Here is a 16,473-nt window from a genome sequence, read left to right on the forward strand (position 1 = left end):
TTGGCTGATAAGATAGAATACTAGATGAAGGGCCAGCCATCATTCAGCTTTCTTGCTAAACATTCCATCATACAGCCTGAGTTTAAAACAAATTGAGGTATTGAACAATCCATTGTACTTTCACAGAATTCTCTTCCCATTCCAGTTCAGCAGGACAGCAGAGAAACTGCTTGTTTCAAATGATAATTTGCAGCATAAGAATAAGGAGATATTTGCAATAAAAAAGTATGACTATTGGTTCCCGGAAGGACCCAAAATAGACTTAAACCATTACAAGTGAAAGAATTGTGAATGTTCCCCTAATTGATTTGATTTTTCTGAAATCCGTGAAGTCCCAAGAGAAGAAACCTACAGAAAACAAGCCAAATCAGCCAACATCAGGGGAACAGGGATGGAAATTTAGCTATGATAGTGCTGAATCTATTAGCTACATTTTGTGGCTGGAAGAGAAGAATAATGTAAGTCAGCAATTCCATGGGGGGGGGGGGGAGCAGGCTGCTTCACCAAATGTATTAATCAGACATAGAGGAACCTTCAGTAACCTCAAAGCCAACTGGAATGACAAAATATGTCCCTGGGATGTGTTGATGGCCTTTCACTGAAGTAAAAATAACAAAAATCCAGTGACACCTTAAAATGAAGCATTTATTCCAGCATGAGCTTTTGTGAGCTTTTTTTTTGGGGGGGGGGGGGAGTCAAAGCTCATTTCTTCAGATCAATGGAAAGAAAGTCATCTTCCTCATAGTTGTCCAAAAAACTGTAGAAGGGGAGGTCAGAAAGGGAACAAGTTGAAACACTTAAGTATGAAGAATTTCAAAAGTGATCTCAAATGACAGCAAGCTTGAATTAGTCAGTTCAAGCAGTGTTGCTTGATATCTGCCATATGATTTTACACTGTTCTAAGGGTGGGGGGGGGTATTATTTGTGCAATGAATAAGGATGAACTTGGGGACAGGGGAGCATTTGCTGTATCACCACACACCAAAGACCCGGTATGGCATAAGGGTGAGATGAGGGCTGGAGATGGGTTAAAAATGTAGCAGACACATAAAACAGCCTATCTGAGTGAGAACTGTTTGCAACAGAACAGTACAAACACAGCTGTTCTGTTGCAAACATATTTTTCACTCACACCACAGATGCTCCTGAAGTTTAAAAATTAAGAGAGTTAATACCTTTCTTTTGATAGAAAAATGGAGAAGCCAGATGTTCGGCTGGAACTGTAGTTCATTAACAGATTTGCTTGAGTTTCTCAGAGTTGAAACAAGGATTATAAATCTTCCTGCAGAAAAGGATATCCTCCTCTTAATGATTCTTGATTTTGTGTTTTGTGTTCCAACAATTACATGCGAGGATCGCTCTAGCAAATATGCAAGGTATGTAAGCTAAGCATATGCATTTTATTGTCATTGTGCACGCACAACGAAATTTACAGCAGCATTCCTCGATGCACACAATTTCAGACTCATACCCCATCCTCACTTTCCCCTTCGGCCACCCATCCCTACACAGCCCCAAACACATCAACACGAAGCCATGGAGTTCAGCATAGCCACAGCTCTAGAGTAGAAGCTGTCTCTAAGCCTCTTTGTCCTAGTTTTTATAGACCTTGTTATAGTCACCTTGAATGGTAACAGTTCCAAAAGAGAGTGTGCTGAATAAGAGCCGGATCTCTCAGAATATTTTAGACTTTCTTTAGACTTCGGGAATTATAGAGTTCTTCCAAGGAGGGGAGAGGGCAGCCGATAATCCTCTGTGCAGTAGTGATCACCCTTTGGAGCGCCTTCCTATCTGCCACTGTGCAACTGGAGAACCATACACAGATGCAGTAGGTTAAGACACTCTCTATAGCACAACAGTAAAAGGACACCAGGAGTTTCACCAGGACTATGTAACATAGTCTCCAACATATATTTGTATACCTGTCTCCCTAAGGAGCTGCCAAATTACAAGATGGAATCTACTCCAACAGGCAGGATTTATTTGGCATTTCTGTTATCTTTAGTTTTTATCTTGTTAAACTGATTTACTGCATAATGGCATTCAATTCACTTTATGCTTTTGGTGAAGGAGGCTGATAGTTAGGAAAGCAAACACCAAATCAACCATTTATTCTCCAGTGTGCTATTGCAGATTTTTGTGATCTTCCTGCTAGAGATAAAAAACCAATTCCAGTGTTATTAAAATAGCTTCTCTCCCCCCACCCCATCTGCTGCTCTCCGCCATGTAACAAGGCAATCATTCCACTGAAGTTTATTTTACAGGGTGCTTCCATTTTACAACCTAGTAGTGGCATGTTAACCAGAGCAAGCATAACATCATGATTTTCCCCCTGTAAACCCAAAAGAGTGGAAAGCATTTTGAGAAGATTTGAGTCATTTCTGGCATTCCTTCAGGACCATTTTACAATCTGGATCAGTTCAAATGAACACAGGGCTCAAGACAACATGATTTGGTTGCCACAAGCACGAATAGCATTTTTGCTCCTAACATTTCATCATCATCTGTGGCTGGCATCTTAAGAGGCATGTCTCACCATGACATGCCTCTCAAGATGCCAGCCAGATGTGGATAATTCTTTAGAAACAGAAATTACCAGACCATGGCCATACAGCCCAGAAACCCACAACAGCCAGTTGATTCTGCCTGTGAAAGCCTTCAACAATACACAATAGCATTGTTGGTATGAGGTGCAATATCAGTATATTGGAGAAAATGGGTATGCTGTTAACTTGGCACAGGCTGAAGAAAATACTGTCTGCCAAAAATCCAGCAGTCACAAGTGTATCAGTATGCCAAAAATCCAGCAGTCACAAGTGTATCAGTATGCAATGAAAATGTGGGGAAACACACTTTTTAGATAAGACAGTGAGGTGAACGAACAACAAGTCCTTATGGAGAAAATTTGCTGTAGTGCTGGACTAGGCTCTGGAGACCCAGATTCAAATCCCCAGTGTACCAGAAAGCTTGCTGGGTGACCCTGGTCAGGAGATTTTCAACCTAACCTACCTCACAAGGATGTTGTGTTGCCTTCGCTGCTCCAATTTATCATCATCTAATGTATACAAGATTAAATGGACTAAATAAATAATAAATATTAAGTGAGCAAGCCTGGAACATACAGTTTCAGGGTATAAAAGTGTTTATCTGTATCAGTTAACACCTAACATTGCCATTATCTCTGTGATAGAGGTAGTGGGAAGGGAGGCATTGTAAAGAAAAGCAGAATTTCAAAAACACAATTACTAATAAGTTATCACTGCACTTTCCTATCTATGTAGAACCTAAGATTTGATTGGCTGGGCATATTTTTTTAAATGTTGCTTTTGTGGCAGCTGCCACCCCAGCACAAGGATCTGCACTGTGTTACTGAAATTACGCTATGACCATTGCTTTGCAGCAGGCTCCGCCTCCTGTGACAGCCATATTGTTACTGCACCCACTATGCTGGGTCAAAAGTTGCCCCCAGGCTCAAAGAGATTGGGCACCATTAGATATTGTAAGCGGATTTGGATTCCCATTGGGGAGAAATGCAGAAAACAAACAAGAACTTTTTCTCCCTAAGTTTTTCCATAAGAAAATTACGAACCTCATCCTTGTAGTCTGAAATAGTAGAGCCCACTCTCACCTCGTGGGTAAAGAGGGCTGCTTCCCGTAAACAAACGCTGGGTTCATGCCATGGTCTTGCAAATTTCATGGTCTTGCAAACATGCTCACAAAGCCCCGGCCTAGAAATTGTTCGCTGTTGCTCCGCTTTCTGGTTGGAATGCAACAGCGAACAAAAATTCCCAAACAGGGAAGGCTTTGTAAACTTATTTGCAAGACCATCAGGCTCTACCTGGCCGTACACACAGGAAACTGAGAGCTGTAGGTCGGAGAAACAGACTGGGAAACAGGAACGACCCGAATCAATCCGCACCCAAAAGCAGCTCGCTGGAAAGTGAGGGATTCACCCTTGATTTACTTCACAATCAATGATGCAACCCAGTTTCCTCAGCCTGAAGAGAATGAATTGGGGGGTGGCAGAGAAGCGAGAATCCCCCACCCCCGCTACAAAAGACAGCCTCCCACATGGCGCGCGCCCGCAGAGGCGAGGAGTGGCTTCAAACCCGGCCCCTCGCCAAGCGCAGCAACTCCCTTCTGCTCTCGAGGAGTTTCCTTCCCTCTTTGTTGCAAGCCCGGCGGGCGGGCGGGCGACCATGGCCTCGCCTAAGAAAGGCTTCTACCGGCAGGAGCTGGCAAAAACTCTCTGGGACGTGAAGGAGCGCTACCGGGACTTGCAGCCGGTGGGATCCGGAGCTTATGGCTCGGTGTGGTGAGGAAGCGGGCTGGGCTGGGGGACTGAGAGGAGCTTGTTTGGCCCCCTGGGGAGGATCGTCCGGACTTCCTCCCCCTGGAGAGGCACCGGGACCACTTTCGCTTTGTTCGCCTTGCCGCTTGAGCTTGGAGGGGAGGGAAGCTCGCCGACTTTTGCGCACCAAGTGCCCGGAAGGGAGAGGCGTTGGCGCCACTTCCCAAGCCCTGCCGAGATCGTGCGCCGGGTCTACCCCGCAGGGATGGTTTTCTAGTCTCACGTAGGCTGGCGTGTACGTGAGCGAGTGAGGGTGCTGGAAAAGGAGCTGCAAGTGGGAGTCCCATTTGGACGTGAGTCGGCTCACTTGCGGCTTCCCGATGGCTTGGGCATTGTTTCCTGAATTCTGAAAAGGCTGCCTTCTTTGGGAAGGGAAACATAGTATGATGATTACGAGGAAAATGCACATGTTTGGGAACCGGTCGTTCAGGAATTCTCTTTTAGAGTGAATGTGTCAACAGAAGGCACTCATTTGCCCGGCTTGTTACTTCATTGAGTAACAGGAAACAAATCACCCCTCGCCTTAATACTGGAAAGTAGTTATCATTATGTTGTCCAGTTTTGTGAATCTGTTCTGTTGTTTTTAGGGCTGCTCCACTGCTCTCCACCCCAGTTCTTTGTCAGTGACTGCATGATCAGCAAAACCTACACATAGATTCCTATCACTGCATTGTCATACTTCACCTGCTAAATTTCTGCCTCTCAAGGCAAATGTTGAGTTCCCAGTAACCCTTGGGCAGGGGAGAATAGCTCAGATTACTATTCCACAGTGCAGTGATATCATCTGTTTGGCTGTCAAAGTTGCACCTGTGGAATCATACTTTGGTTCTGAAACATGAAAGCATTTGGCAGTGTGATGGAAGATACTGATAGCTGTCAGATATGGAATAATGCTCAGGAAGAAGTGTATTGTGTAGATAAGCTTCTCTCTGGTCCTTTCATGGAATACAATTCATTACATTACAGTTTGGAGGCTCCTGGGGCTGCCTTTTTTTCATATCCCACTGAGAACAAAACTGAAGCTTGGCCACCCTTACATAATCTGTTGCAGAGTAACCAGTGGCAACACAGCTGGAATTTACGTATTACAGAATGGGCTTGGTCAATGTAGTTTGGAGCAGTTTTAAATATTCCCAGAAGCATCCTAGTAACTATGGCGATATTGCCTGTGCACACAGCAGGCCAAAAGAATTGCAGAGTAAAACGCAAGTGGTATTGTCATGAAAGGAAACGTTGCTTAAATCTCAGCACAGCATGGAACCTCCTGTTAGGATATTCCTTCCCACGCTTCTCATTTAATACAGAAGCACTAAACTGTTAGTGCATGAAGACAAGCCCCTAAGCTATGCAGGATTTCAATCTTATTTCCTAGCTTACATCTTATAAAATGTAATGTAATGTAAGATGCTCACTGCTTATGATAATAGGGCAAGCATTGTCAAGTTACATGTAAGAACTTGGCATCTTTTAATGTCTTCTTGAGTGATATTTTGTGTGGGTTGCCTCTTTCTGTGTTTCCAAACTCTCATAGGATTTTGGACATAGATGTGGTTGTGAGGATCTTTGCACTGTATCCATTCCTTTCTCCTTTTCTGCTTTCTCTGTTTTTTTGTGACAAGGAGGGAGAGAAAGAAAAGAAGCAATATATAATTATTGGGCTTTTGAATACTAAACTGTACTTGCTAACCATGTTCATGTGTTGGAAGTAGAGAGGGTGCCTGATTAACCTGTTCCCGCTCACTTTACTACATGTATCCAGAGAGCTATGCAGAAGAATCAGCTGGAGGGACAGAATAACTAGAAAGTTATCAACTTCTGGTATTATATTTGACCACTTACTGGATCAAGTGATTTATTACATCTCAGAGACTAACAGATCTGTTTAGTTTTCATTGCCTACAGTCCACTTGTGAAAGATGAGAAGTGGGCTGTAGTCCATAAAAATGTATGCTGGCACAAATCAGATAATATTTGACACTCCTCAAGACGTTCTTGTGTTTACTGTAACAAGATAACATGGCTGTCACTTGGAATGTGAAATCTATGAAGCAAATAGTTAAACACAAACTTGTGTGATAATTAATATCAGGAGCCTGTAGCATTTCCAGAGATTATTCCATGGGGAGAATCCTAGACCTCGATGAGTGCTGTTCTTCACACATGCAATGTAAGATGGTTATATGCTTGCATAATCTGTTAATATTTATTTATTTGCTTAATTTGTGCCATGCCTTTCTCCCCAGTGGGGACCCAAAAAGGCTCACATCATTTTCCTGTTCTTTATGTTATCCCTATAACAACCAAGCTGTGAGGTAGATGTGGATATGAGTGAGTGACTGTACCAAGATCAACCAGTGGGGTTCCAAATGCAGGGGAGGGTTTCAAACTTGGGTATCCCAGATCCTAGTCCAGCACTCTATCCACTACACCACTACACCACTGCAGCAGAAATCCTAAAACTTTCTAAAGCTCAGGCATGCCACCTAGAGCATCTGGGATCCTAGATTACATTACATTAAAGGTATTCAGGTTCAATGTACTGTCGAAGGCTTTCACGGCCGGAATCACTTGGGTGCTGTGTGGTTTCCGGGATGTATGGCCGTGTTCTAGCGGGCATTCTTCCTCCAAGATCGTTTCGGCTTCTCTGCATCTGTGGCTGGCATCTTCAGATGTAGGGCCGCGCCCTACAACATCAGATCCTCTGAAGATGCCAGCCACAGATGCAGGCGAAACGTCAGGAGAGAATGCTGCTAGAACACGGCTAGAACACGGCCATACATCCCTGCTAGAACACGGCTAGAACACGGCCATACATCCCGGAAACCACACAGCACCCAAGTATTCAGGTTCATCCCACACTGGACCATCCTGGCAGCCAATCCCTTTTGGACAAAGGACAATGTGGTTTAGACCAGATCAGGTATTTGTCATCAAAGTTCAGAGCTGTTACTAACTGCTTTTTGGACTTTACTTAGTACAGTTATTTCTCTGGGATTTTTCTCTTAATCTCTTCTCCATGTTGTAGACTGCACAGGTGCTACCAGTTTGATTTTAAGTTATTTAGTTATTGTCCTAGTACTGCTCTGGAAAATAGCTCTCTCAGCAGGTCATTCTATAGCAGTGGTTATCAGACAGTGCTCCATGGATCACTCAGTGTCCGCAAGGCATCTCCAAGTCTTCAAAGAGATTGGAATAAATGTGATAAGATCTTTAAAATGTGAATTTGTGCAGCCCTGAACTGTGTATGATGCTTAACATGGTCAAATGCTTAAAAATACCTTCCATAGTCAGTACTGTTGTCATTCAGTTTAGTACCTATGTAGGTGTTAGGTGAAAATATTGTTACCCTTATGCCAAAGACACTTATGTGTAAAATTGATGTTTTGAGAAAACTGTATTTAAAGTTCCAATTGTAATGACTTCCAATGGGAAGAATTAAGAATTTAGAATTCGAAAAATAATATATGCTTTTGCTAGATATACGATAAAATATTAACTTGAATTTTGTTTAATACTCCATGACTCAAAGTTTGAGAACATCTCTTCTAGGGGTTCTCAACAGGCCCCATGTGATGATGTTGGGTTACTGAGGAACTTTCCAAGGAATTCTTGGTCTAAGGTAGCTTCCTAGGAAGGAAAGGCACCATTTCCCCCTTCCACACTATGGATTGGATCCCACCACAAAGAAGTTTCACTTAACACCTGCATTTGTGCAAAACATTGCACAAGAGGTGTACTGTAAGATCAAGAACTTTTTTTCCATTTTCCAGTCCATGTTGCTCTATTCAGAAGATGAAACAGTATTTTATTGCATCCAAGTACAGTATGTGATTCCGTTTGAGGAAGGTCATTGTGGGGGAGTTGCTGAAATATACTTTGTACTATGTCTTGCACAAGTGGGACTTAACAAAGGGCTACTTACAATTACTTTCTTGTGTTTCCACTTGTACCTCTTGCACTGAAATGAGGTTACCTGAAAGGAGTGTATGAGTAAGTCTCAGGCTCCCTGAATATGCACACATCTTTTTACAGCCACGTCACAGCACCTTTCTGTGTGTGAGGAGCAGCCTTGGTCAGTACTTTGCATTCCAGGTGTCTGAAAACATTAGCTATTTCTGCATTTTTTTGGCCTTGCTTTCAATTACTAGCAGCAGAGATGACTATCTGAATACCTTTGTTCAAAGGAGCTATTCAAATGAAGTGACAGTGTGGATAATTTGTGAGAGTTTACTGAATTAATATAGGACAAAGGAGCTATGGATAGTTTTGGAGCGGCTTGTTGCATTCTCTCCTAATAAAATGTACCATACAATAATCAAACCTAGGGGAAAAGATTATATATGTTACAGTATTATGTTCTGTGGGATCCTTGGTCTGAAGTCTGCATTGGAACAAAAGCCATGATTCTTGCTGAGAGGTTCTGGTTTCTCTGAGCTAGTCAGTTCAGGAAAGAAGAGAACATAGCAGTATCGTGCCAGAATTTATGAGACTCTGTGAAAAAATTTTCTTCTGCCTTCTGCTTCTGTGTTCTCTTTAATCCTGCACATACTAGTTGCCTGGCATGCACAATCTGTGAGAATGGTTCATGAAGTACAGGAATGATGAGGAAAGGAAACATCTTTCTTAGAGTGGAGGTTAAGATACAGCTAGGCTTATCACCTATAATGTTGCATCTGGGATGGTGTCTTTCAGACTGTATTTGCTAAATTACTCTCCTTATCCACCCATCTCAAAGCATTTAGTGATTTAGGTCCCAACGAGTTTAGCTTTTCTTGAAAATTTTAGGCTATATCAGGCTGTGAAATAATGAGTTAGCAGAGAAATGTGCCATGTTATGACAGTTTGGAAGTAACTTTGTCTAATTGACCATCCTCATTCTTTCACACATTTTTCTATGAAAATTCCTTTCTGTGGCACACATTTCGAAGCCCAGAACTGAATTTCAGCACTATTACCTGGAATGCCTCAAGAGCATAACTATATCCTTCCGCCAAACTTTCACTCACATTATTTGTGCTTTTGTTCCTTTCAAGCTCAGCTATTGACTGGAAAAATGGAACCAAAGTAGCCATCAAAAAGTTGTACCGCCCATTTCAATCTGAACTCTTTGCTAAACGAGCCTATCGGGAATTGCGACTCCTGAAACACATGAAGCATGAAAATGTGAGTACAGACACCAAGCATTATATCAATGGTGTAAGATTATAGCTCTTGTTCATTATAGCACAGCTGTAAGGAAGCTATTTCAAATGGGTAAATAAATGAATGCACAATTCATTCTTCATATAAAAGCTGATGGAGAGCCAGGTTAGTGTAGTGATTAGAGTGTCGGACTAAGATCTGGGGGACCCAGGTTCAGATCCCCACTCAGCCATGGAAGCTTGCTGGGTGACCTTGGGCCAATCACACACTCTCAGCCTAATCGTCCTCACATGGTTGTTGTGAGCATAAAATACAAGAGCAGAGAATAATGTAAGCTGCTTTAGGTCCCCTTTGGGGAGAAAGACAGAGTCTAAATCAAGTAAATAATAAATACGTGAAGTGTTTCAAAAATAACTGTAAAGGGTACGCATCAAAACAATTGCTATTACTATTGTAAATATCTTTGTTTTTACATAGGTGTAGCTTAACCAAGGTTGTAAATGGTTACAACCGAATAGATTGGAATGAAAGAGAAGAACATATTAACTGACGATGGATGATTCTTGGTAGATATTCATAGAAGTTTGTGGAGAGATTTTTTGGCCTGTAATTGAGGCTTGGTTCAAATATAAAGCAACATCATGGTTCGTTTATGAAACCTCAACTCAGCTTATAGGTGACCACTGACATTTTGGTTGGTCTTGTTAAATGTAGATTTCATAACATTGGCTCTGTGGCTGGGGAAAGTAGTGCCAGGGAGAAAGCCGGAATATCTACATTCACACATCATGTGATCTAACTGCAATTAATGCCAGCTTCAAAGCATGGTTTAAGAGTGGCATTTGACTGATCCTAACTAACCAGTGAATAGAGTGGCCAGTGGTCAGACAGTCACACTGAACATAATTGGTTTAATCAAACCATGGTTTTGAGTGATGTCTGAACTGAACCTATGTATGTATTCTGTTCTTTTTCTAATCTGTTTTGTTTTAACAGTTAACAGCTGTCAAACTCTTTATGGCAGCTGTTTTTGGCAGAAGAAAGCTTAAGTGTATTCAGATAATTTCATAATACTGGTATTGGGAAGGATAAAATAAAATGTGATGAGTATATTCGATCAATGCAGTGGTAGTAAAAAGAAGCGATATGATGGGGTCCTCCACATTATGTTTTGTTTTTCTTTATGCAAGCAGCTTGATTTTGGACAAATCTTTGTATGGCCAACTATAACATGTGAATTGGATCATAGCTGGTTGGCTTCTACATGATTGTGATATACTTTTACAGTTAATATTTTATATCTGTCAATGCAGTGGTTGCCAATAGCAGTCATTAATAGGATAAAATGAATTTTGTAAGTAATCCCATAGAATGGGATAAACTTGCTTGATCTAACATAATGCTTAAATTTTAAGTTGATGGTTCAAGTGAAAATTTCAAGAGAGGCGGTCAATAATGGTAGACTTGAAAGAAATTATTAGTCTGTGTACAATGTTTTTCCTCATTTAGAGATTGTTATGTAAGGAAAAATATCACATAGGAAAGGACTCTGTTTGAAAGTCAAAGAATATGAAGTTCTGAATCTGATGTGAGTAGTGTGTATATCCTTTTAAAGTATAGTAACAAAAGGAACAAGAGAGGATCTCCATTTGTCTGGCTTGAAGCTCCCCAGTAGTTCATCGTACCCCATGTTCTTTTCACTAGTATAAAACCACTTGCTCTACTGGTTAGGTTATTACCTCTCCCACAGTGGCTCAAATGGTATTTCTGAAAGCTGACTTTGTGATGAGATGTTTAATTTCGGTGGCAGAGAGCTTAATCTGATTTGATCTTTGGTATGGCAAAGAGGAAGCTGGACATCTACTATCATGCTAAGCTGTTGCTTTGAGAGTAAAGATTCAACTGTTCACAAGTGACATCTAATTTTTGGTGGGATGGTTTTCTCTTCCTGAGTTTCTCTTAAGTGCTCTGACTTTTTTCATCTGAACAATTCCAATTTAAAGGAGAACATCTTGCTTTCATAAGGTCAAAGAGTCAGGTACACCAGCTTCTAGGGAAGTAAGCTTTTCTGCATGTGCTCTGATAATACAGCTCAGTACAGAATCTTTTTTACGTGAATAAGTAAGGAAAGGGCTTAAGCAAGGTTAACAGACCAGGTGATCGGGAGCAACAGCCGCAGAAGGCCATTGCGTTCACAATCCTACATGTGAGCTCCCAAAGGCACCTGGTGGGCCACTGCGAGTAGCAGAGAGCTGGACTAGGTGGACTTTGGTCTGATCCAGCTGGCTTGTTCTTATGTTCTTATGTTCTTAAGGTTTAGCATTTCCTAACTACTTTCTTTTCACCTCCCTTGCTATTGTTACATGTTGCTTCAAAAAAGCAGTTCCTCTTATGCCTTTTTGAAGGCTGTACCACATTCCCCAGACAATTTATGAGGAAAGAAATTTTCCTGGAAACTTTGGATAGCTTGACTACAAGTTACTTACCTTATCTCTTGATCCAAGATAGCTCTCCTGTTCTTAGCACGTAGGCCTCTTTGTATAAACTGGAAACTTTCCATCTTGTCTGTAACCTTTCAGCTTTTAATCCCTTAGCTAATTTTTAACTTGATTCAGGGGTTACTGGATCCCTAAATTTTGGGTGTTCTCCTGTTGCACAACACAAGTTAGGATGATCACTGAGCTCTGAGTGAGTACCATTTCATAAACTGTGACTCTTCCTTCCCACCACAGTTTTCAGTGCCCCCTTCCCAATTATGCTTCAAGGTCAGTGGACCCCCTAGGGTCATTGGTGGAGGTCTAGATGGAGTCAGCAGTGTGAGTCGTGAATTGGTGAAAATTCCTTTTCTGTGAGATCAAAACATCTAAGAAAATTATTAATAAAAACAAGTTGACTCCTGCAAGGTTCCGAAAATTTGTTGCGCTTCATACTGTTCTCGGGAAGCTTTTGTTAGTACCCAGCTCTTTTGTTGTCCAACTGTGTTTGAGTATTTGGATTGTAAATCTTTTCGCTGTTGGTTTAAATGCTGGTTCTGCTCCTGTGTAATTTTAAACTGTTGAATGGTTTGTCAGTTTCTGTGACTTCTAATGGATTAATCAGTTTAATGGATTAATCAGTTATAAGAATTAAACGCAAAACCCAAATATACAGGTTTTTCTTACATTGTTTTAAAGACCACTTTTGAACCATTAGAGAAAAGGCTAAGATCCTAATCAGTGGGAGTAGAAACTTTCATGTCTTTCTCCTTCCCCTACAGCCTTCTGTTCAACCGAAATTGTGCTCCTGTTGGTCAGTGGACCCCTCAGGAACAGTGTGGGGAGCAAAGTGTGAATCCGCAGCAGGAGAGGGGAATTGGAAACATCTCCCTGCCCTCCTTCACAAATGGAAAAGCCATTCATTTGGTAGGGAATTGCTCTTGTGCTGACAGCATGGCACCGTACAAGTCAAGTGGGCTACCAGGATTTAAATAACGAGAAATCAAATTTTGATGGGCCTACAACATGTTCGCCTTCCTAGAATTGTGTTATTTTCTTGCAATGTCTTTATGTTTGTTATTAGCAGCACTATCTTTGTAACTTTATGTTTTCTAAGAACTGGAATAGTAACAGTCTGGTTGGAACTGGAATGAGGGAAATTTGGCTATAAGAAGAGGTTCATCAAAACAGTGGACTTATTAGAGGCCTTTGCTAGAAAATATAGTTGGTCAGCATTTTCCAGTAAAGAATATCAAACTGATGAACCTACATTGGAATCCATCAAGATCCATCTCCCAAGGATGTAACCAAGACCTGGGATTCCTTAGTCATTGGGAGTGTCATTAGCAAAAGATGAAAAATTCTATTTACTGGTATTGTGAATGTTCTGTACATTTTTCTTAGTTAATCTGAATTTTACAAAATTACATCTCAGCCAGTTCTACTTGAATTTCCTGGTTGTTTGACCTTGCAATTTATCTTAATGAGAGAGAGAGAGAGAGATAGCGATAGCTGCCTGGGGATGATCTCTGCATGTAATGAAAGTTTATGCTGGATTTTTAAAAAATATCTAAGATACTGTAAGACTCCTGTTTATTTTTTGCTAGAAAAGAGTATCTCAGTAGGCATATATAAGTAAAAATTCCCACCCATTTAGTATTAACATGGGAGAACTTTCCTGAGATCTTTTCAGGCAGAGCTCAAAGCACATGAGAAAGTGAGAAAGAAGTTTATGATCATTCAGCTAATGGAATATAAACTGCAGCCCATGAACAGTTTATTTGGGAATATGAATAATTTTGATTGCTAAGATCAGGATAATTTGAAATAAGTGGCTGCGACAATATCTGAAGTGTTACAGACTTAAAGGAAATACAATCATAGGGGCATTTACAGTGGGGCCTGTATATACACAAACGAAAAGTAATATTGCGAAAACTCAGCACAATTTTGAAATTCCAGTGCTTAGCACCTGGGAAGGAAAATTTATTAATATTGTTCTCTGATGGCTAAATCTATTTGGCTTTACGATTGTTCTAATCTTCTATATGGCATACCTCATAACCAGATACATAGAACAGAACAGACATGCCCTCATTACATGTTGAGTCATTCGGTGAGGTGTAGTGATTAAAATGTGGGACAAAATAACCAGAATCCCCACTCTGTCTCGGAAGCACGTTAGGTGACCTTGTGCCAGTCACATGCTCTGAGCACTACCTTTCTCACAGGGTTGTTATGAACATAAAATGCATGTGAGAACTATGTAAACCCCTTTGTGTTCTCCCACTGGGGAGAAAGACGGAGTTAAATTAAGGAAATAAGGTAATAAAATTTGAGACTAATGTTACCATAGCAGCCTGAGTAACCTTGACTGGCCTGATGTCATTAGATCTTGGAAAATAGGCAGGGTCAGCCACAGTTAGTTCTTGGATGAGATACCACCAAGGAAGACTGGGGTTACTATGCAGAGTGAAGCAGTGATAAACCACTTCTGCTCATGTCTTGACTTGAAAATTCACTAGTTCCTGGGGTCAACAGGAAATAACTGCATTTTGACTGCACACATTTTTATTATTATTATTATTATTATTATTATTATTATTATTATTATTATTATTATTATTACAAAGATGACATAGCAAATTTTGAAATTGTTGCTGCAAAGTGATGAAGACAGTAAATTGAGATAATAATTGCTAAGCTGGAGTAAGGTTATAATAAAGAACTCTTATGGAGAGTGAAAGGAAATCCAATGAAAAAAATTTGACCAGTAGGCAAAATGCCAAGATGAAGCGGTGCAAAGCTTAGATGAAATCAGATTTGTTACTGAGGAAATGTGAACCTGTCACACATTGAGTGAAACAATTGGTCTATCAAGATCAATGTTGTGTACTCTGGCTATCCAGCATCTCAGAGCAGAGGTCTTTCATATCTCCTGACGTTTTTTTAAGCAGAGGATTGCACCCTGGGACATTCGCATGCTAAGCAGATTCTCTACCATTGCATTACACTCTTCTGTATTTCCATTACCATTTAGGAGTTTAGTGCAGACATGTTTTTGCCTTAGGCTAACAGTTGCATACCGCAGGTGGAACTTGTGCGTGTGGAATTTTACAAATCACCTGGCAGACAGTTTCAGCATAGATCCGTTTCTTCAGGTGTGTTTTTCCTCATAGGTATGCCAAAAGTCAAAAATTTAAAAAATAATTTTATAAGTCTTAACCTAAGATCAAGTTTTATTCTGTTTAAGCTTCCCCATCCCCGCAAAAAAGGCTTTCTGGAAATGGGGAGAGTCCTTTGAGAGAGCCAATAGTTTTGTGATATTGTTCTTGTTCACAGAAGCTCCAAATGTAGAGAAGTTTAACACTAACACTGCTTCCTCCCAAAATTATGGCTCCAGCTAATTAAAAAATTCAAAATTTGTAGAACTAACTCCCAAAACTTCCTCACTTTATAAATTTTCCTTCAGCCTGTCAAAAAGAAAAATATTTGAAATGGACCAGTGCAACAGCTAGGTTTAGCCACAGCATGAAATGAATAGAAGCAATGGGTAGAGGGAACTTTCTCCCTGTCCCATAATATTAGAACTAGGAGACACCTCATGAAATTGTTGAGAAAAAGGTCCAGAGCAGACAAAAGGCAATCTTTTTTTCTTTTTTGTGCCATCAAGTAACTGAAGCAATCTAGGTTGGGGCAATATTTCTTTAGTCAATGAATGATTAAACTGGCTTTCAGTGCTGGGAATCTAGAGATAATCACAAGCTCAAATAATTTTAAAATGGGCTTAATCAGATTCATGATGGAGAGGTCTATCAGTGGATTCTAGCCATTATGTCTGAAGGGAGCCTCAATGTCTGAAGGGAGCCAACACTGGAAGACCAGTGTTGGGAGTCAGTGTTTGCTAACTTTCCAGCCAGCTGGTTGACCTCTTTGTAAAACAGGATGCTGGACTAGATGGACCACTGGTTTGATCCTGCAGATTCTTCTTAAAACAAAATAGCAAAAAAAATCTTAATAAAGTGTCTCAGTGCAGTGGTCAAGTCACCATCGATGTGCCATATTGAAGGCATGCAAATATATACACAAATGTGTCATATTGAAAGTATGCAAATATATATACATTCCTTCTCCAACCAGTGAAACAAATCAATTTCAGATGTGTGGTATGGTTTGTGTTGTTCCCCTGGCAAGTTTAGATAACAGTTCCCCCTCCCCTTCCTCTGTGAGATGTTTGTAAGTTTTGTTGAAGTTACAGATTTGTTATTAATTAGTTCTTGAAGATATAGTTGGGCTCTGAAACTATCCACTTTCTCTGTGTGTTGATTTGGTCTTGCTGTAATCAGTATAGTTACAAATCATGTGTGCTAAGGGTAAATAAATCCTGCCATTCAGCTCCCAGTTATGAATACTCTGTCCCATTGAAAAGAATAATTGTTACTGTCAGACCATTTATTTAATGTTGGTGCTTCACCAAATGTTCATATAACCATTGTGTTTATATTC

General features: G+C 40.6%; 1 protein-coding gene across 4 annotated transcripts in view; it reads left to right on the forward strand.

Annotated features, from left to right (window-relative positions):
* Positions 1-16,473, forward strand: part of MAPK11 (mitogen-activated protein kinase 11) — a 105,114-nt gene that overhangs the window by 53,351 nt on the left and 35,290 nt on the right. Inside the window, exons 1-2 of one of the 4 annotated variants that reach the window (XM_048499246.1) lie at positions 4,020-4,315; positions 9,385-9,514. The exons of the other annotated variants lie outside the window; for them this stretch is intronic. Coding sequence (XP_048355203.1) covers positions 4,200-4,315; positions 9,385-9,514 — 246 coding nt within the window. The 5' untranslated portion in view covers positions 4,020-4,199. Of the gene's footprint in view, positions 1-4,019; positions 4,316-9,384; positions 9,515-16,473 lie in introns of those variants that run through there. 4 annotated transcript variants of the gene reach the window in all.

Source organism: Sphaerodactylus townsendi, linkage group LG06, assembly GCF_021028975.2.
Source record: "Sphaerodactylus townsendi isolate TG3544 linkage group LG06, MPM_Stown_v2.3, whole genome shotgun sequence".
Classification (NCBI taxonomy): Eukaryota; Metazoa; Chordata; class Lepidosauria; order Squamata; family Sphaerodactylidae; genus Sphaerodactylus; species Sphaerodactylus townsendi.